Source organism: Lynx rufus, unplaced genomic scaffold, assembly GCF_022079265.1.
Source record: "Lynx rufus isolate CCGP_SWC_20201006 ecotype Redwood Valley unplaced genomic scaffold, mLynRuf1.p SCAF_4, whole genome shotgun sequence".
In the NCBI taxonomy this organism is placed as follows: domain Eukaryota; kingdom Metazoa; phylum Chordata; class Mammalia; order Carnivora; family Felidae; genus Lynx; species Lynx rufus.
Genome location: NW_025814856.1, coordinates 26,057,379 through 26,077,756, shown reverse-complemented (window position 1 = coordinate 26,077,756; position 20,378 = coordinate 26,057,379). Strand labels below are relative to the sequence as shown.

The window sequence follows — 20,378 nt, the reverse complement described above, 5'->3', positions numbered from 1 at the left end:
CCCCAGGATCTGACACACAGGAGTTCAGTAAATGGTTACCAAATATGTAGAGAGATGATTAAGCTAAATTGTTGGCTTCATATAATGTATTTGTATATAAGTATACATATATATATGTACACATATAATGTATTTATAGGAAACACATTAATGAAATAAATGTATGTAAATTTGTTCTTGTTTTGTTTTGTTTTGTTTTGTTTTTTTTGAGAGAGAGACAGAGAGCCAGAGTGCAAGTGAGGGAGGAACAGAGAGAGAGGGAGACACAGAATACAAAGCAGGATCCAGGCTCTAAGCTGTCCTCACAGAGCCCACACAGGGCTCGGGGCTCGAAATCATGAGCCGTAAGATCACGATCTGAGCCGAAGTCAGACGCTTAACCGACTGAGCCACCCAGGCGTCCCCCAAAAAAATATTTTTAAATGAAGGCACTGAAACCATAGTCTGTCTTAACTGAGGACAGCATCCTCAGTTGTAAGAATATCTGATTCATTTAATGCTCAGTGCTTCGAAGAAATCTGGCATGCAAGTGGGAGGAAAACAGTGTGGTATTCTTTTTTGGCCAAGATTTTAATATTAGGTAAATCTGGCCATTGTGAAAATTCACGAGATGGTATTTATTCTCCATCTGCACTATATTTTTATATGTGGTATTTAATGTGAATCCATTGTCTTGACTCTTAAGTAAAACAACATCTTCCGGTGACAGTGCTCAGCATGCCTGGAAGTCCTTCCTCTCCAGTTTCAGGAGGAGAGGCTGGGTTGGGGGGGAGGGGGCTGCCTGAACCCATGAGAGGAGGGGAGAGGACGCAGCAGCACCCGAGCATGTTCAGAGGGCAGGCCTGACTGGAAAGGGTATCCATCCACCGAAGGAGTTAGAGGCTTTCATAAAACAAGAGTGCGTCCTTGGGAGAAAAGGGTTATAATCAGCGCTCAGAAAAGCAACAAGAGTATCAAGTGCCAAAGACAAGGCCAGTATAAAAGTGGCGGAACAAAGAGCAAGAGCCAACTCCAGAGCGCAGTAGCTGGGCTGGGGTGAGAGCTGGCCAGGGAGCCCCTTCAGATCTCCTGCCCCAGCCGGGCAGGCACTCTGTGAGTGTGCCTCAGCCAAACTCCCACTTCCTCAGATGTTTGCTGCTTCCTGTGGGGAAGGCATGCTTAAAGAAGCTGATAAAGGGTCAAGGTGATTAGCATTAAATATTCCATATGAAAATATAAACATATAAGATACAGATGCTAGACTACGTACTTGTGCTTATTAACAAGCCACCCAAAAATACTCTTGAGAAAATGAAATTGTTAAAAATATACAAAGGAAAATAAAACAAAACAAACAAAAACAATGACACCCGGATGGGGAAAATGGTATAACCTGAAACGGCGTTTCTCAAGGTGTGGTCTATGGACTCATGATCTGAAGAGATGTGATGGTTCCAGGTGCACGCACGTAGGCAGTGCTGTATACTCTGCCCTCCTCTAGGGAGATTCAGTGTGTTAAAAGTTCTCAAAAGTCCTGCAAGAAAAGTCCTGATTTTATAGTTAACATAGAACTCTTTCTTTTTTTTTGAAAATATACTTTGTAAATGCATACTTAGCAAAAAGCCAAACAAGTGTATTGCTCTGATCAAAATTTCTTAATTGTATAAAATCTTCTAAATCTTAAGTTAAAATAACATCACTTGTCAAGAAAATTCTGCAGTCCTTTTTAAAAGATAAAACTAGGGGCGCCTGGGTGGCTCAGTCGGTTAAGTGTCCGACTTTGGCTCAGGTCATGATCTCGCGGTCCGTGAGTTTGAGCCCCGCGTCGGGCTCTGTGCTGACCGCTCAGAGCCTGGAGCCTCTTTCAGATTCTGTGTCTCCCTCTCTCTCTGACCCTCCCCTGTTCATGCTCTGTCTCTGTCTCAAAAATAAATAAACGTTAAAAAAAAATTTTTAAAAAAAAGATAAAACTAGATACACTTTATGCCAGAATAAACTCACACCATATACTATAACTCAAAATACAGAGGCAATAAAAGAAAAGATTAATATATTTGATTACAGAAAGATTTTTTTTAATTTTTGCATGGCAAAAAATAAAAATAAAAAACCAGGGTAACCAAAGACACATGACAAAGTGAGGGCTTACTTGATAGAAAAAGGGGCAAAGAAATGAACAGACCTAAAATATTGATATAAAATGCATACATGCATATATTTATATGTTACATACATGGCCTTATTATGCAAATGAAGACAGTCAATTCCACTCCTAATACTCATATTGAGAACAAATACAAATCAGAACCACTTTAATATATCAGTTTTTATCTCTCAGACTGGAAAGCATTAAAAACTTGACAACATACTGTTGTGACATGGCTATAGAGAAACCAGCACTGTCCTGCATTGCTGGTGGGAACACAGGTGGTACAGCTCTTGTGGAGGGCTTTTGCCAATATCTAACAAAACCAAGTATGCATTTACCTTTTGTCCCAGGAATTCTACTTCTAGGAATTTACCTTGAAGATATATCTCCAAGTATACAAAAATAGATAGCTCAGGGTTATTCACTGCAGCATTAATTGTAATAATTGCAAAATATTGAAAACATGCCCAAACATAGGAGAGTGTGATGAAATACATGATGGTATAGTCATGCATGGAGTACTACACAGCTGTGAAAAAGAATGTGCTTTCTGTGAGCTGGGATCAGTGATTTCCAAGTTGTATTTTAAGTTGAAAAAATCAAAGTTCAAGAGTCATTATAATATGCTACCTTCTGCATTAGACATGTAGCTGCTTATTTTTTTGCAAAAAGATACATAGAAAGCAGATACCAGAACTAATGAAATGGATTTCTTATACAGGGGTGAGTGAGGATGGCATAGAAGTGATGAGGGGGTGGTAACAGTCTAGGAGGCATGGGGGAAATGTAACTTTTACCTGAATATGACTTTCTGCATATTTTGACTTTGAACTGTTAACATTTTACATACTCAACAACAACAAAAATAATAAAAATCAGTTAATGGAGAAAAAATGCCTAAAATGTAGTACAAACACAAGTGGATGAGTCTAGCTATATTTAAAACAAATAATACAACCACGCTGAAAAGGAGGGGGAAAAGAACTAACCCAAGTAAATTTAGAACATAGTATTTTGACTAAGGGATAAAAAGAAACCTAAATAGAGAACTCTAGAGAGTAGGTTTGGGTTTTGTTTTGTTTTGTTTGCCTAGCAATTCTGAAACTACTTTTGGTATGTCCTATAGTTTAGAAAATAAGTAAATTTATTGAGGATAATGGGAGCCATGTACCTCACCATCAAAAAGAGTTACAACTATGGCAAGAGGAGAGATGAGAATGAATCTGTGGTGTTGTGTTAGTGTTGGAGAAATGAGCCTATAGTTATAGACCAGGGATCATCAGACTTTTTCTGTAGAGGGCCAAATAACAAATACTTAACCTCTGTCATTGTACCACAAAAGCAGCCATAGACAATACATAAAAAGCAAACATGGCTTTATTCCAATAAAATTTTATTTATAGACACTGACATTGAGTTTTATATAATGATCATATGTCATGAAACAATACTGTTTTAATTTTCCAACCACTTAAAAATGTAAAGGCCATTCTTATTTTGTATAGCCTTGTACAAAAACAGGCAGTAAGCCAGACTTTGCCCATGGGCCATAGTTTGCCAGACCCTGTTTAGATAGAGAAATGATAGATAGATAGATAGATAGATAGATAGATAGATAGATAGATAGACAGACAGCAAATTGATAAAGTGTTTAAATGGGGGAATCTGGAGGAAGGATATATTGGAGTTCTTTACACTCTTCTTGCAAAGAAGTATTCTTTGTATTTCTTACAGAAAAGCTGTAAATCTGAAATTATTTTAAAACAATCAAAAAAATCACACAAGGAAGAACTCTGTACTTTTCATAGCTACTTCTGAGAAGGAAAAATACTAATCAAATAACTTGCCTAAGAAGTGAATGTCTTGCCTTTTATAATAGTCACACAACCCTCATCTACATTTTCCCCATGTCCATGGTCCATGAGTAGGAGCTACTGTTGCCAGTGCAGAGTGTCTTCTGATTTGTCACTGGGGATGTCATCACATGATAACATTATTGTTTGTTGTTGTTCATCCTTGCTCTCCAACACTCTTACTGAGTAATGAGGTCACTGGAGCTGGTAATTTGTATGTGACCTTGTAATTTTCCATAATGTAGGAGTTTTTGGTCTACTGTAATGAAATGGACTAAATAAAAGGTGCTTATCAGAAAATGCCCCATTAGCTTGGAAGTCTGTGACAAATCCTTTCTGATGTCCTTAATGTGTTATTATGAAATTCAATTATACACTGTGTTCACCTTATTTCACTAGCCATAATCTAGTGATAGCTAAGGTGAGAAGTGTCTTAAAATACTACAAATAGGAATTGGGTAATTTTTACGTTGAGATACTTTTTGTACTAGAAGAGTGAAGGGCTTTCATGGAAAACTTCTCCTGTAGAGACTTGTAACCATTCTACCATCCTGGGTTTAATTCCAACAAAATCCAATTCCTCCTACCATGGTTTATCATTGTAGGTAAAGCCGTGCTATGATTTTCATCAATAATGAAGACAATGGTGGTCATAGCTGAAATTTATTGAATGTGATTCTATACCCAGATCCATGCCAAAATTTTTTCATCTTTTTTTTTTTTTTCATTTAATCCCAACATAAAACTCCAAGGTACTATTATTACTCCTCTTTAGAAAAGAGGCTTATGATGTTAAGTGGCTTGGCCATGTTCTCAGCATGAGGAAACATGGAGCTGAGATTGGCCTGGAGAGCCAGTGCTCTTAGTTACTGTTGGGACTGTCTCTCATTGTAGGTAAAGACAGTAGGCAATACAGAAATTTAGAAAGACATTGTTTAGTCATGAGGACATGCTCCTCTTGAGAAGAATAAGGTAAAACATACAGATGCAAGGTGAACAATAAGGTAAATAAAATCAGTGCAAGCAGTAGAGCTCACGTTGGAACATCCTTCACATTCCCTTCCTGCTCCCTTCCCCTGAAGAAGCTGTGTCGAGTTTAGAGAGGAGAGAGGCTTGAAGTAGAACACACACTGACTTGCACCCTCTGGAGGTCACCCACGTGCATCACACGCATGTAGCTACCTCCTAGGGGGACCTGGAGGACTGGAAAAGAAAGAGGGAGGAAGGGGAGTAAAGAATGTTGGGAAATGAGGTTGGCAGTTGGAGGCAGAAAGATGGAATGTAGGAGGGGCTTTCCGGAGTGGTTTTTGCCCCCATTCTTAGTGGGAGAACTGAAGGAACGGGTCACTCAGGGACCCAGCTCCCCTCACTGTTCCTGCTTTTGCCCTCTGCTGCTCTAAGGCACTTAGTGAATGCCTGCGGACCCCACCATTGTGGCTGGTTTCTGACCGCTCCAAGACCACCTTCTGTTTTGGAATGTTGTCATGGAGTGACATGTGACTTTGCCAGGCTTCCTTAGGGTCATAAGGAGCTTTGTCTTTGCCGCATTTCTTCTGAGTCACTGAAATAACTTTCTTATATGAGAGGGATTGTGTACCATGTGAGAGCCACAATGATAATCTTTCAAGAGGAGTAGTTGTCGTTAGTTGATGTATATGTGGAACAACTAGTTAGTTCAGTGGTTGACATTATATTACTCGATTACAGAACTGAATATTAACTTCTAGACATTTTGTCCTTCTGAAATATGAAAGAAGGAAAAAATGTTTCTTTGTAGAAGCCCCAGGAAATTAAAACTCCAGGGGAAAGATGAAACTTACATGTGAAATTGTAGACCTGTTGTTTATTTACTTTCTTCTTTTCTTTTTAGGGACTGGTTAAATATGTTGAGCCCACCGATTGTTCCTCCTAGTCAGCAGCCAACAGAACAGCATCTGGATTCTTCTGGAAGCTTGAGTGTTCAAGGTAGGAATATGAAAAATGCTATACATAAAAAAATTAAAATAGTTAACTACAAATAGAGAAAATCAGTCACTTTGAGATGCCGCTGTTTTTATTAAATGCTAACCATTTAGGCTTGCACCCCCAAAATGAGGTAGCCTGTGCTTTCATTTTATAGGATGATAAGTCCTTTGGTATCAAATTGACCTTCATCTGGGTTCCAGCTCTACCAATTTCTGCTGTGTGACATGTATGACTTTTGGTTACTGCATTTGTTTGTTTGTTTTTTAAATTTAATTATTTATTTTTTGAGAGAGCAAGCAGGGGAAGGGCAGAGAGAAGGAGACAGAGGATCTGAAGTGGGCTCTGCCCTGACAGCAGAGAGCCCAATGCAGGGCTCGAACCCACAAACTGCGAGTTCACAATCTGAGCCAAAGTCAGACACTCAACCGACTGAGCCACCCAGGCACCCCTCGGTTAACACATTTGTAAAATTAGACTGATAATAATGTCCACCTGAAAGCTCTTCATGAAGATTCACTAAGGCATACTGTACACGAAGCATTTAGAATAGCACCTACCAAATATTAGCTGTTCATATTATTATAAAGCAGATCTGATACTCCCACATCACTAGATACATGTTTTCACTAATACAGGGCTACTTGTCTTTAAAAATAAGGCTGGCACAGAGTTATAACAAGTAGCAATGGAAGAATGGGAAGGAAGCAGGAGTGAAGATTTGCCTTGGGTTCCCTTTGTTGGCCAGAGTCCTAGAAATGAATCATTAGTTTTTGGTTGTGAGCAGGGAACATGATTGTCAGGAGTGCATAGAGGAGGAAGGGAAAAGAATCTTTGGTGGGAACAGAGGGCTTGAGATGGAAGGGGTAGAGAGAGTCTAACGTGCATAGCTGCAGTGGCAAATAACCTCAGAGTGGGGCTCCCTGAGATGGTTTTCAGAGTTGAATTTTGAAGATGGAACGCTACATCTGAGGTTAAAAATAATAATAATAATAATAATAATAATAATAATAATAAAGGAACTGAAGCCAATATAAACTGCTCCAACAAAGGTGCCACATTTTTCCCCCTAACTGCCCCAGGGAGAAAGGGGAGCATCCCATTTTTCTTAAGGTATGGAGAATTCAGAGTGAGAGCTCATACATCTGAAGCGTACATTTTGGCTGCCCAAGGGATGGAGATGTCTCCATGATTTACTGTCTGAAATAAATTATGCCCCCCAAATTGGGAATCTTTTTAGAGATGTACATTTATAATTACTTATGACAGAAAAACAGAATCTCAGCTGTCAGAAGGAGACCTTGCCATGAGAGAACAAATAATATGTTATGTTAAGTGTCCTAAATAAACCACAGGAACAGAGAGCATGGTCCTTGAGCAAAGGCACCCAAGATATATATTAGTGATAAGTAGCTGAAAGGAGGTCTTAAAGTCACCATTGCAAAGTGACGTTTTGACAGCCAGGAGCTCAGTCATGTTGAAGGTAAAGAGAACTTCCATCGAGGGCAAATTAACAAATTAAATTCAGAGGGTTATAGAAATGTTCCAGCCAATGTTAACCAGATCTGGCCCCCCTCCTGCCTGGCAGCCTAGGTTTTTATCAGCTGTCCCTTTCCCCTTTTCTGATATGCCTGAATGGTTTGTAGCTAATTAATAGCATCAAAAATTAGTGTTTCCTCTTTGGTTAATCTTTACATGTTATTGGCTTAGTTTTAGACAACATATCAATATGCCAAGATAGCGTTCTTAGAAAGAGTCAGAGAAAAATAAGGGTTTCGAGTATCCAGTTGGTAACATCGGAAGGAAAAGTGAGACGTGGCTGTGGGCAGTCCAGGCTTCTTCCTGGGCTTCTGTTGCATAATGGCATTAATTTAGGGCCATCTGCCAGATGCTGTGCTAAGTTGTAACATCTAGCTGTCACGGCAACACTGTGAGGAGGGCACTGCTTTTGTGCGTGTGTAGTTGTTGCTCTTTTACAGCTGAGAGAACTGAGGTACAGAGTTCTTGAATACCTTGTTCCAGGGTCACACAATGAGTCATTGGCAGAACTGGGGTTTGAGTCCAAACAGCCCAGCCCCAGAGCCCAACCACTGTTTTTATATATATTTTTTTTTTAATTTTGAACCAAGTACCTAGATTACCTACTTCAAAAATAATATACATAAAATCAGGAATTGAAATTTTCTATTCAGAGTTCCTCATCTACAGGAAAAAAAAAAAAAAACATCTCAAGGGCTAAGTAGCTAAGTTCTTTTTTTTTTTTTAATTTTTTAAAAATGTATTTATTTATTTATTTTTAGAGAGAAAGACAGCACTAGCAAGGTAGGGGCAGAGAGAGAGAGAATCCCAAGCAGGCTCCGCACTGTCAGAGCAGAGCCTGATGCAGGCTCTCACAAACTCTGAGTTCATGACCCGAGCCAAAATCAGAGTTGGACACTTAACGGGCTGATAACCCAAGTGCCCCAGCTAAGTTCTTTAAAGGGGAAAAAAAGAAAAAAAAAAAAAAAAAAAAAAAAGCAGACCTCTGGTTCCCTGTTTCAGCCCTGAACCTGCCTACCCCTCCCATCCACGCTTGTTAAAAAATGACAAGTGGCCACATTTTCCCAGTGGGAGTAGAGGCTGAGGGGCAAAGTTGCTGTGAGACCAGATCTAAGGGACTGAGGTGCTGACTGAGAGACAAGAGCACCCGATTGCTGAGCTGGCAGGCCTGGGTGTTGGCTTGTCACCCACCTTCTTAAAGGCCCTTCTAGACAATCTTATCTAAGTAGGTCAGTCTCCCTTCACCTTGTTGTATTTACTTCGTGCCCTTCTCACAGTTTGTAATTCGTGGTTTGTTTACTTGTTTAATGTCTTTTTTGCTACGTAGCCTGTGAGTTTTTAAAAGCAAAGACTTTGTCAGTTTGCTTACTCCTGGATCCCAAGTACCCTACACATTTTCTGTTGATTATTAGATACTCTGTAAATGTTTGTTAGTAGGAAGACAGGAAGGGAGAAAGGGGAGAAAAGAGAGAAATGTTCTTCAACTCATCATTTTTTATACCAACCTTGGGGGGAAAACATGAGTCATCCATTGAAATCTTACTTTCAGTTTTCCCCCATTCCAATTTTTTAGTATCTTAGGTATATTTCTAACAGTTCAACAGTGGGAGTATTGAACCTACACCCATGCATTTGAGCAACTAAAAACGGTCACCTTATGCAGTGGCTCTTAAACTTTATTGTTAGGCAGTGAGAACTTTTCTTCCAAATGAATTCCATATGAAATGCCAACATATAAAAGAGATGAAACCAGAACTGGTCTGGCTAAAGGGGGCAGTTAGGGACCCAGAACCCTGCCCTGGGGCTCCAATGAATCAGCTAAAAACACTAATGCAGTCCACCGACCTCTGTTTGACCTTGTGGAAGGTCGAGTGCCCACTCAGAGCCCCAGCTAGGATTAGGACCCAGGCTTCTTCCACATCCATGCCTTTCTGCAGAACCTGTGAAGGTGGTTTTGGGGGCTGGCTTACAGGGAAGGGCGATCTTCTGTCTTCAGATGTCTAGTATGAAAGTCATAACAGCTAATATTTATTTCACCTTCCTGTGACCCACACCTGCCAGTGCCTTTTAATTCACATAATAGCCTACTGAGGTGTAGCTACTGTCATTGCCCATCTTTTACACAAGGACACTGGGGTTTAGAGCCAGGAAGTGATGTGCTGACCCCCCACAGCTCCATCATAAGTGGAGAAGCTGAGATGTATCTGTAGAGCTAGAGAGCTAGAGGCATAACTGTAGATAAACAGCAGAGAACGATGGCCTGACTAACACATGGCCCTAGGAAACGTTGCCACACAAAAGTAAGTGCGTGTTTTAACCTTAAAAACAAAAGAGCAAGTGTTTTACCAGCAAAATTAGTTTATTTAGAAATAGCAGAGGCATGGCAATTCAGGACACGCAAGCTATGGCGAAGCATAGCCAAGCCTGGAGAACAAAGGAGAGGAACCATACTCAGTAGAGAAAAAGGAGGGAGTTGGGAGAGGCTGCTTTGAACGAAAGTCTTCGCGAGTCTAAAAGTCTAAAGCAAGGGTTCGGGGTAGCAATGGTTTCTCTTTGGCTAGACTCTTGCTCGTCAAGGAGAAAATCTTTCTTCCTTCTGCTGGGGCAGTAAAGTGAACTTCTTTCTGCCCAGGCATACGGTGTCAGCCGCCACAGAAAGCTTATGATGAGCAACCCCCCTTCTGGGCTTCCTGACTCCGTTTCAGGTGAGGTCTCCTGCACTGATTTCCACGCATGCCTTATATTTGGCCTCCGAGTCTCTCCTTTATTCAGTACAAGTTTGTGTCACACCCGCAGTTTCTGCTCAGATAGAACACCTCAAGTGCATAAATGCCACCTTAAAGTACACAGCCCGTCTGCCAGCAGAGCCAGCCAGCAGGCAGGAACAGCATCGCATTCCGCACCAGTCGACTGGAGGGAGAGATGGGCAGCTCTCCATACTTCCTCCCGGGCCGAGGCACACTTGCTGAATGTCAATTACCATGGCACTCGAGCCCTTAACACTTAACCAAAAATGTGTTTTCCTGGAGTGCGTGTGAAATGTAAAAATGGGAAGTTACGATTTCAGAACTTACTCAAGAGAACTACCAAACTGACCTTTGGAAAATAAAGCAGACTTTGCTCGAAGAATAGTTGTCAATTTGTTTTTGACATTTGTTCCTTTACAGATATGACCCTTAAATTATTCATGCTTACCAGCTCCAAAACAGAATAGTAATGACCTCTCTCGTCAGGCTTGCAAAACCTCTTCTGCCGTTTACATAGATTTTGAGTAAGAAAGACATTCAGAAGTGCTTTTCGAGTTGCCGGAGTCTCATAAAAATAACATTCTTGTGCCTTTTTTATGGCAAGGCCACATAGGATATTCCTTTATGAACACTGGTTAATCCCCCATGAGACATAAATAGGCAACAGATGCTCATTTTATAGGTATAATATCCAAATCACTAGTCAAGAATTTAGAAAACCCTCATGGTTCCCTGAAGCTAACCAGACAGAGGGGAATCTGGCCGTCTGCTCTGGGTCCAACAAGAGAGTCTTTCCAGAATCTTACTTCCTGCAGCACAATTATTCGACATTCACCTAATACTCCAAGTCTAAAAGCAGTCTTCTAAAATCTGTTTTATTAGTGATCATACAGACATTATGCTTCATGGAACAACCATTGGTATCCCCAAGGGCTTGGCTTGGCACCTAGGACACAGTAAATGCTACATAAATATTTGATGAGTTGTGAATGCATGAATCATGGGAAACAGAAGGATGATTTGGTCTACTCTTTGGATCTTCCTTGTATCTTCAGGATTTATTTAAGGTGCATAGGAGACTTTCCCCCGAAAACCAGTATTGGTAATGTAAAAGTAATAATGTGCCTGCCAGTGTCGAGTTTTCCTGTGTTACCTCACGATGACTTCTCCCTACATTCCCAGGTGTGGGGCTATGTTATGTCCCACCCTGTACAGGTGGAATTAAGGTCGCTGCCTAGGTCACAAACCCACTGAGTGTGGAGTTGGACTCTGACCCAAGCCTGTCTGACCAGGCAATTTGCACCCTGAACCCCCATGCTGCTGTAGGACTGCAGAATTCCCTTTAGGTCAATAAGAACCATACGACTGAAATGTCCACTGCAATTTTTTACCTGTAGGAAGTTCTCTTTCTTGAAGCTTTCTGGATAAAATAGTATTCTCTTCAGTACTCTCCTTAGACCCATAACATCCCCACCTCAATGCTCAGCTTGTATAATGAATTCATTAGTATTTATGACATTCTTGAGTCCAGTCCAGAGTCCCCACCCCTTCCCCTGTTAGGCAAGTAGTTAGTTGCCTTTTGTTCTCAGATTAACCTTGGGGATGGGAGATATTTTCTCTTATGCAGCTATCAGGATCCCAGGGGTGTCTTTTCTGCACAGAGGAGGTTGGGGGGGAGAGGGTGGGAGAATGGTGATCAACACCCTTACTAGCACAAAGATATGCCTTCTATTTGGAGTCCTAGAAGTGAGCCCTATAGTAGAATACTAAACACATTGCTGGTGTCTGAAGCTCTCTCTATTATTCCAGAACCATCCCTACCTACTTATTCCCCAGATGCACCCCAGACGGGGTCCTGGTCCAGGACTTCAGCTTCCCTTGCTGGAACTGGGATACATTTTCTCCCAGCTACAGTGTTGCTGCCTTGCCTGAAATCCGGCCATTGAGACACTGTGAGCTCTGTAGGCTTCAAAGCTCAATAGTCTGGCTAGGGACCCCCTGGGGGTGTAGTAAAATGCATTCAGAGTTGTAAGCCGCACATTTCCAAGCAGCACAATGGTTTTGTAGGTTTTTTCCCAGCTTTATTGAGATAAAATTAACATGTAATGTTGTGTAAGTTTAAGATGTATCACTGTGTAAGTTTAACTCCATGATTTGATATACAAGCACAATTGAGTCACTGCACATTCACAAGTAGAGACTACCTGTAAAGAACGAAACTGCAGTAATTCCCAGTTAATCAACCAAACCCTCCAACATGTTGCTTCAAAAGGCATTTTCCATGTAAAATATAGGTACTGGTTTCTGCAAAAGGGCTTGACCTACTTATTTCCCCAATGAAACCTGAACTGTAATCATAGCATGTCAGTTGCCTTCCAAGAAACAATATAGTTTTCTAAGAAAGTCCCTTTTTGTCCTTTTTATCCCATTGTCAGTCATTTATCTTTCTCCCATCTGAGGACATATTTTTGCTGAAAACCAAAATTCAGCCGTTCACTGTCGACTTTCTCAGTACAAGTTAATTTAGCCCTACTGTGAGAGGCATTGGTGGAAGAGTTTCTAAGTACCTGGTGCTCTGCAGGATCTTATCTAAAATGTCATCTTCGTCGATCCTAAGGCTGGCTGTTTGGAATGGAGATCCCTCCCCATTGAATTGTTTAAACAATAGTGTATTGGTATGCACATAAAAATACAGTCAATCAGTTCTCAAGATCTATAAGAGAGAAAATGCATTTATTTTTTTTTTTTTAAACTCTGGATGGCAACGTCAGAAAATCGAAAATCAGGTGCAGTGTCTTGATTCAGAGATTTTAAATCTCATAAACTGATGTCACATCATTGATTTTCAAGCTTGAAGACTTAGCCTCTGCATATAGGTTTTCTATTATCTGTGGTTAAAATGCAGTAAATGTAGATAATTAAGCATTTATGTTAATAGACTTTCAAAAGGTGAATTGGAGGGATTGTTTGCCTGAGCTGATCTAACAAAGGGGAGGGCAGCTAATACTGCTGCATTTGGTCTGGCTCCGTTGGTTTTTCTTCTGTTATTGCTGTTAACCAATTTCAAAGTGGATGAAGCTGTAAGTTTGTAAATAGATTATTATCTGAAAGGCAATTTTACTTCACTGGAAATGACTTTATTATGTGGTGAAGAGTAAAAATGTAATTTGGACCCCTGTCCAGATGCTCTTACTCTGGTAGCAGAGAATGGTTTTATTTGTTAATTTGTCCTTTTACAGTTTCTGTAGCCAGTCTTTAGATAGAGCAATTTAGCATTTGGGGGGAAAAACAAACCCTGCACCATCCAAGAATATAATTGAAAATTACCCCATATCCATGCACAATAATTACCTTTCAAAACACTTCCCATTGCTTGACATCATAGTGGTAATTGCTTAATGATATTATAATTCCATTACGTAGGGATTACAATGGCTCAAAATGATGTAAATTGGAGGCTTTGAAAATTAAGTTATAATGAAAACAAAACCCTTTATGCAAGTTTAAAGCACTTACTTCAATGTAAAATTATACATAATGTCACCCAATTTTTGCACGAGTGTCATTGTTGGTACAGTTTTAAAATTCATCCATTTGAAGTTTTAGTACTAAAACCCACAAAAACTCGCTTTAGTCCCGTGGTCATGACGCATGAGGTTCCAGCTCTACAGTGATATGTATTGGAACGAATGCATTTGTATAGCCGTTATTGCTTCAGTCTGGATGCATTATGTAGCAAAACCCCTACTAATGAATTAGATCCACCTCGGTCCCTTTGCAGTTGGTGATAAAGACCCATGGCCCATTACAACTGTTATTTTCATCTTTGAAAGATTCCTGACTGGTCGTAAAATGTATTGAGTTTTCTAACTTAATAGCGCCAGCTTAAAATTTTATCTTTTTGGAAAGTACCAGCCCAGAGTGTGCTAAGCAATTAGATGACGTGCCGGAGGTCAGAATTTCCCTCAGTGTGTGGATGGAGTCTAAACAAAGCATCAGACAGCAGACCCCTGAGATATGTTGACTCATGATCATTTACCTCAGTGATAGGTGGTTTTAACATTACACCAGATGGAAAAATTAGTTTTACTTTTTGAAAAATACATGATTTTTAGTGTAAGAACTCTTTTTATCTTAAGATGAATTTATTATAATGTACTTTGTAAAACTAGTTGGGCAGGCTTTGTGTTTTGTTCAAACCCACTATTTTTTTTTCTTTTGGTAGTAAAAAATCAAACAGGTGCAGTTTGGGGGTAGGAAATAAGATGTAAGCGAGCATACCCCTCTTGTGTCTAACTCATGTATCTTACATTTTTCATGATGACAGTTGTAACAACATTTATTGAGTATTCACTATGTGTGCGGAGTGCAACTGAGTATCTTACTTAGTTCCCCTAGGTACTGTCCCAGGCAGTATTACTGTCCTTATGTAGGGGAAAGCTAAGGCTCAAAGTGCTGAATTTTCCCAGTGTCCCACAGCTGTGAAGTGGTAGAAACGGGATTTGGATCCAGGTCTGTCTGACTCCATTATCCAAATGTCATACTGCCCCTCTCTATGAAGCCTTTTCTTAGGACTTTAACCTTTATCAATGTTCCTGTTCTGACTGACTAAAAAAATGTACAGCCTATACTTCATGATTTATTTCAATATTGTCATTATCCTTAACAGTAATAATAATGATCATTTATTGAACAACTACTATGTGCCCTGGGCTATGCATATTATCTAGTGTCCAGTTTAGCCTTCCACAAAATCCTATGAAATAGGCCTTGTTATTCCCATTTGATAAATGAGGGAATGAGTATCCAGTGAGGCAAAGTAGCCTGTGAGTGCCCTAAAGTCAATTGGGGCAGTCAACAGCAAATCTCCCATCCGTCCCATCTGCCAATCCTAAGGCTCCTGGTGCTCTTGGCCACTCTGCAGTTGCAACTTCCAGTTACCCCATCACTAATCTTCAGTAGCTACTTTTGTTTCATGTGTGAATGTCCCATCCACACCTTGACATGGTACAGACTGAATAGATGTCATCACATAGCAGGCACACATTAGTTACTCATTGGTTCTGTTCTCTGAAGTAGCCCAAACAAGAAAGGAATGATGGATTGAATATCTGAAGGTAAAGGACATGCACATCCTCCTTTTGATGTGCAGAAGTGACCTAAAGGGCGTCGTCTTCCATGAGAAACTTGAAAAGCATTCCCAATCTCTCCTACTTAGATGGAGAAAGAAGGTGGAGGCAGGACCCTGGGGACCACTCTTAAGGTAACAATAGAAAGTAAAGGAAAAGCAGCCTGCCTTCTCTGATTTCCTGTTCTTAATTAGAAACCATGCAGGGCGCTCAGGTCAGCTACCACCATTAACGTGGCCATTAGCACAGTGCTGTCATACTTCAAGGACATAAGCCACTATAGCAAAGAGTCCCAGAAACTCATCAAAGGCACCGCAGGGATCATTGGATCTGGTCCCACCCTGTGCACAATAAAATCTCACACAAATGGCCGCCTCGGTCCCTGCTTCACCCTCTCCAGGATCCACATTCCACTTCCCGGTCAGCTCTATAGTGTGGAAAATTCTTCCTTGTGCTGAGCCAAAATCTGGCTCCTAGTAACTTGCCCCCCGTTGATCCTCTTGTTTCCTTCTGGAACCCCACAGAATCTTCTTAACTTCTCTCTCACTTACCGCCTTTTATCTACTTGAAGCCAGACAGGCTGCTGTAACCTCAGGCTTTGTCTTTTCCAGACGAAATAAGCCCAGATCTTGCCTCTGCCCTCCCACATGGACTCTCTTATCTTTGTGATTTTTGAAATATGAGAGATGAAATTTCTTTTGTTTCCAAACCTGAGGTTTTCAAATGGAGGACACATTTACAATTTTTTTACTCTCTTCCATGTTTAAATTCCCATAATGTAATAGCTCCCCATTGAATGTGGCCACATCACCTTCTTAACAAAAGCATGGTGCCCATATGGCAGAAAGAAGATGGAACTGAGAGTCTGGAAGCCCAAGTTCATCCCTGACTCTGCCTCTGACTCACCAAGTGACCTCGGATGAGCTGGTGAACTCTGCAGACCCGGCTTCCCTTGTCCTTCAGATGGACACATTAACTTCTATTTCACAGGATCCAGAGCTTCTGCGTGGGCAAGTGCTTTCTTGGCCATGGAGGGCTCCACCAGTTGAGATGTTAGCAAGCAAGGCAGAGGTCCTCATTCCTCCCAGGTAGCTCCACGTTTTACTCCACTGCTGGCACCATCTGCGTAAGGAGTCGGCTGATTCCGTGTTTTGCCCAAGACAATGCACACTCCGTGAGAACAGGGCCTGCTTCTTAGACCACCTCATCCCCAGCACCTCGTTCAGTGCCTGATGCAGGGACGATCATGTTATGTGTCTTTGGATGGTCAGAGGAATGGCTGCCGTAGAGTCTCAAACCCCCACTCCACCACCTGGGCCCCGATCCTTGGGACTTAACTCCAGTTTGTCACTGCCCCGACAGCATCCATGCACCAGCTTGGTCTGATTTTGGCTGCAAAAGATGGAGTCCCACCACCTTCTCGTACTCTGGGCGGTGACACTTACTAGCACAGACTTTGTTTTCACAGTCATGCATTCATCCTTTCCCAAAACATCCAGTATTGACTGAGCCTCCATTACATGCCAGCCCTGCCCCTTCTGAAACTAACCCTGGTGAGCTCACAGCCCAAAGACTGGGTTTTCTCTGGTCCTGAGGAGCTTGTGCTAAGGAAGAGAGAGGAGCGCTGTCCTACTCACCTCTCCTCCCTGAGCCTGCTCGGATCCTCTCCAGCTCAGGGAGGTCTTGCCTCCGACTTCTGGGCTCTCATTACGTGGTTTTCAGAAGCACTCGGGGGCACTCACTTGCTGGTGATAGCATCAAGTGTACAAGTACCTAGCACAACGCTGGCACATATAAGGTGCTCAGGAAGCATCTTAGTAAAACAGCCTTTTTTTTTTTTTCATTCCATGCCATGTGTTGGAAACCAACCAAACCTGCTACTAACAGGCAGCAGTGGGGCACCTGGGTGGCTCAGTCAGTTGAGCGTCTGGCTTTGGTTCAGGTCATGATTTCACAGTTCGTGAATTCAAGCCCCACGTGGGGCTCATTGCTGTCAGCGCAGAGCCCACTTTGGACCCTTTGTCTCCCCTCTCTCTGCTACTTTCCCACTTGTGCTCTCTCTCTTTCTCAAAAATAAACATTTAAAAAATAATAATAAAGAACAGGAGTTCCTCCAAACCATCTAATTGGCTGTCACAAGGGACGAACGTGAAGCCATGTCCTTGTGACCAGCAAACTTGAAAGACCTTCCTACCACTAATAAAATTACTCATCACCCGACAATTTTCCATGTGTTTTCCATACTAAACAACATTATCATTTTAATTCAGGCTTATTTGGTAGCATTTTTAGGGTGCATCCACACAGCTCTGGCCCATGATGAAGTCTGGAACTGTCACCCCCAAGTCTTGACTCCCACCCATATCCCTGATCCCTTTAGTCCCTTGGCCCTGCCGCTTTCTTGTCTCCCTCCCCGCCAGTTCTCCACGCTCAACTTTTCTTGTCCTTCACAGAGAAGCTGGTCAGTCTCACGCTGCAGTACTGAGTCCACAGGCCTGCGGTGCACTCCCACGGCTCAGGCCTTGCCATTCTGCCCACAGAAAGAGCATCTCCCGGGAGGGATGGAGGTTCCCTCCTCCTGGCCCTTCTGCCCTTTCAGTTCAGGAATTCCTGGCCATGCAGGCAGCTAACGTGTCTGTGGTTCCCATCCCCACAGGTGAAGAAGATCCGAGCGTGGAAGTGGAAGAGGACGAGGAAGTGCTGACTCTGCTCTATGACCCCTGTCTGAACTGTTACTTTGATCCCCAGACAGGGAAGTACTATGAGCTGGTGTGAGGCCTCCCTCCAGAGCCAAGATCCCCCAGCCTGCCTGGCGAGCAGGAGAGCGCTTGTGACTCTGCTGCGTGGGCACCACAGAGCCTGGCAGGCCCATGGAATCCAAAGTAACTGAGAGAAATAAAGTTATTCTGTAAATAACGTTCGACGTTAAGGATGCCTACGCTTTTGTTGTAGGTGCGTGTGATCTTTTTGTCAGCGAAGCAATTAATACAGAGACAAGATTTTAGGACTTCGAATTGGTTCTTGTTTGTTCATTCTCATCCTACATAGGATTTTTTTTTATCTCCTATAATCTTATGGAAACAAATTAAGAGCTATTAATTCAAAATTTTTGCAGTGTTAATCTGTAAATGATGGCTTGATACACAGAAAATGTATTCTTGTTTAAAAGATATCTGGGTACCTTTTGTTTTATTACCTATTTGTATTAAAAATAAAGTATGATGGTCTTTTAAACTGCCTCCTTTTATTTACTTTGCATTTTTACCAGAATGTTCTTAGACTCTTAGAAAAGGAAACACTGTGCACTGGTCAGATTTTATGATCACATAAAGGTTCATCCAGAGTTTGCCAAAGATCACAACATTGTTAATCACGTAAGCTGCCTAGCTCTGTGCTGTGCCTTTTCTAAAAAATGTTTTTACCAATGATCTCTGAATTCTAATAATACTCAAATCTAGCTCCACGGATCCATATTTAAGAAGCCATCCATTTGAACACCCTACACACCTCACTGCTTCTGTGACTTGGCCTGGAGAAATGGAGGAAGCGATCACTATAACTTTACTTGCTGCACCACAAGGCAAAAATCACGTGCTTCCTGAATTTAAGGAGATGGCCTCGAATTGTGTGCCAAGTATATTAATACTAAGCACAAGGAAGTACTTATATTAGCTGGAATATTTTGTTATTTAATAAAGATTTTTTAATAAAGAAGAGTACCATTGGAAATGAAAAATTATTGGTGTACAATTGGATTTAATGGCAGTACTATAATTTCATTTAATGTTGCTTGATAGAGGAAATAAGAGCTCTTTATTCAGGAATAGATTCGGGCTCCTGTTCAAAGCATCATACATTATTTAAAACCATGTTTCTGTTTGATAAGCTTTTAATCCTATTGTTCACAAAGTATACCTTTGTTATGAATTTTTCTCCAAGATGTTCATACTTACAAAATGCAAACAAATAACTGAGGCTTCAGAAAGCATACAAGATGATGAAATAGTTCGGCTATCTTGGTTATGACCTTGAAGATTGGAGAACCTGGAGAGCCTTGATCCTGCTTTAGCCAGTTTCAAGACCATCCGCATAAATGGAGTCAATTAAAGGTCTGTGCCAGTTAAGACTTGTAGTTACAAATATCGAAAACACCATGAACTAACAATACTTAAGGATGCAAGAGTGCCTCATGAACCCCAAAACAGAATGCTACAAACCTCCACATTGATTTGAGCTAGGACCTAAAAATCTGTGTTGGGATTCTTAAATTGCAAGCACCTTTGATCTCAGAATATAGAGACTTGTTGGTCAGGCCCCAGGAGGCACAGGAATCCGGGCAGCTCCAGGGATCCTATAGTAGGAGCTAACCATTTCTCCCAACAATGGTCACAAAAATGGCAGTGCAGCTTTTTTTTGCCCTGAGTCTCTGCTCCAGGAGCAAGAGGCTAGTAGGCTTGTCTTGTCAGTTATCCCCAGGACCACATGGAATAGGAATGAGAGGCCCCTGAAGAAGAAGGCATTGTTAACAAAATGAGGAGGGATGTCAAGCAAGCAAAAACAACAGATGTCTACTTTGGGAGTCTAGAAGCATTGCCTCTGACTTGTTTGCAAAACGAATTCTCTCTCCCCATAATTCTAAGCTACTGTTCACCTTCCAGAACATTCAGCCATTCCACAGCACATCCATCCATCCACAAAGAAATATGAACTCTGCATTTCAATTCAAAAATCCCAGACTTGGTTATTAAAGTTGCCTGTTTGGTCCAATGGCCACCAGAACCCTCTGGTGTGGATGGAGAGAGGAAGGCCGCTGAAGAGTTTCTCATGAACCAAGTGGACACTCCAAAATGTATCTACCACAAGCTGCTAGTATCCAATTTTTACATTTTATTTGTCCTTTTTTAAAGGAGCAGCTTCATTTCTGTTGAGGTGGTTTTTATGCTCCAGAAAAGTTGAAGAGTTGAAAAATAAAAACAGATGGGCTTCCTGCTGCCAATTTTGAACCAAAATGGTACAGCCA

The 20,378-nt window shown here is 41.4% G+C and overlaps 1 protein-coding gene across 1 annotated transcript in view; it reads left to right on the top strand.

Annotated features, from left to right (window-relative positions):
* The window catches only part of CFAP20DC (CFAP20 domain containing), a 232,124-nt gene extending 213,594 nt beyond the window's left edge, over positions 1–18,530 (top strand). Inside the window, exons 16-17 of the mRNA XM_047097108.1 lie at positions 5,852–5,946; positions 18,015–18,530. Of these exons, the coding sequence (XP_046953064.1) occupies positions 5,852–5,946; positions 18,015–18,133 (214 nt within the window). The 3' untranslated portion in view covers positions 18,134–18,530. The remainder of the gene's footprint in view (positions 1–5,851; positions 5,947–18,014) is intronic.
* Positions 18,531–20,378: the final 1,848 nt, after the last annotated feature.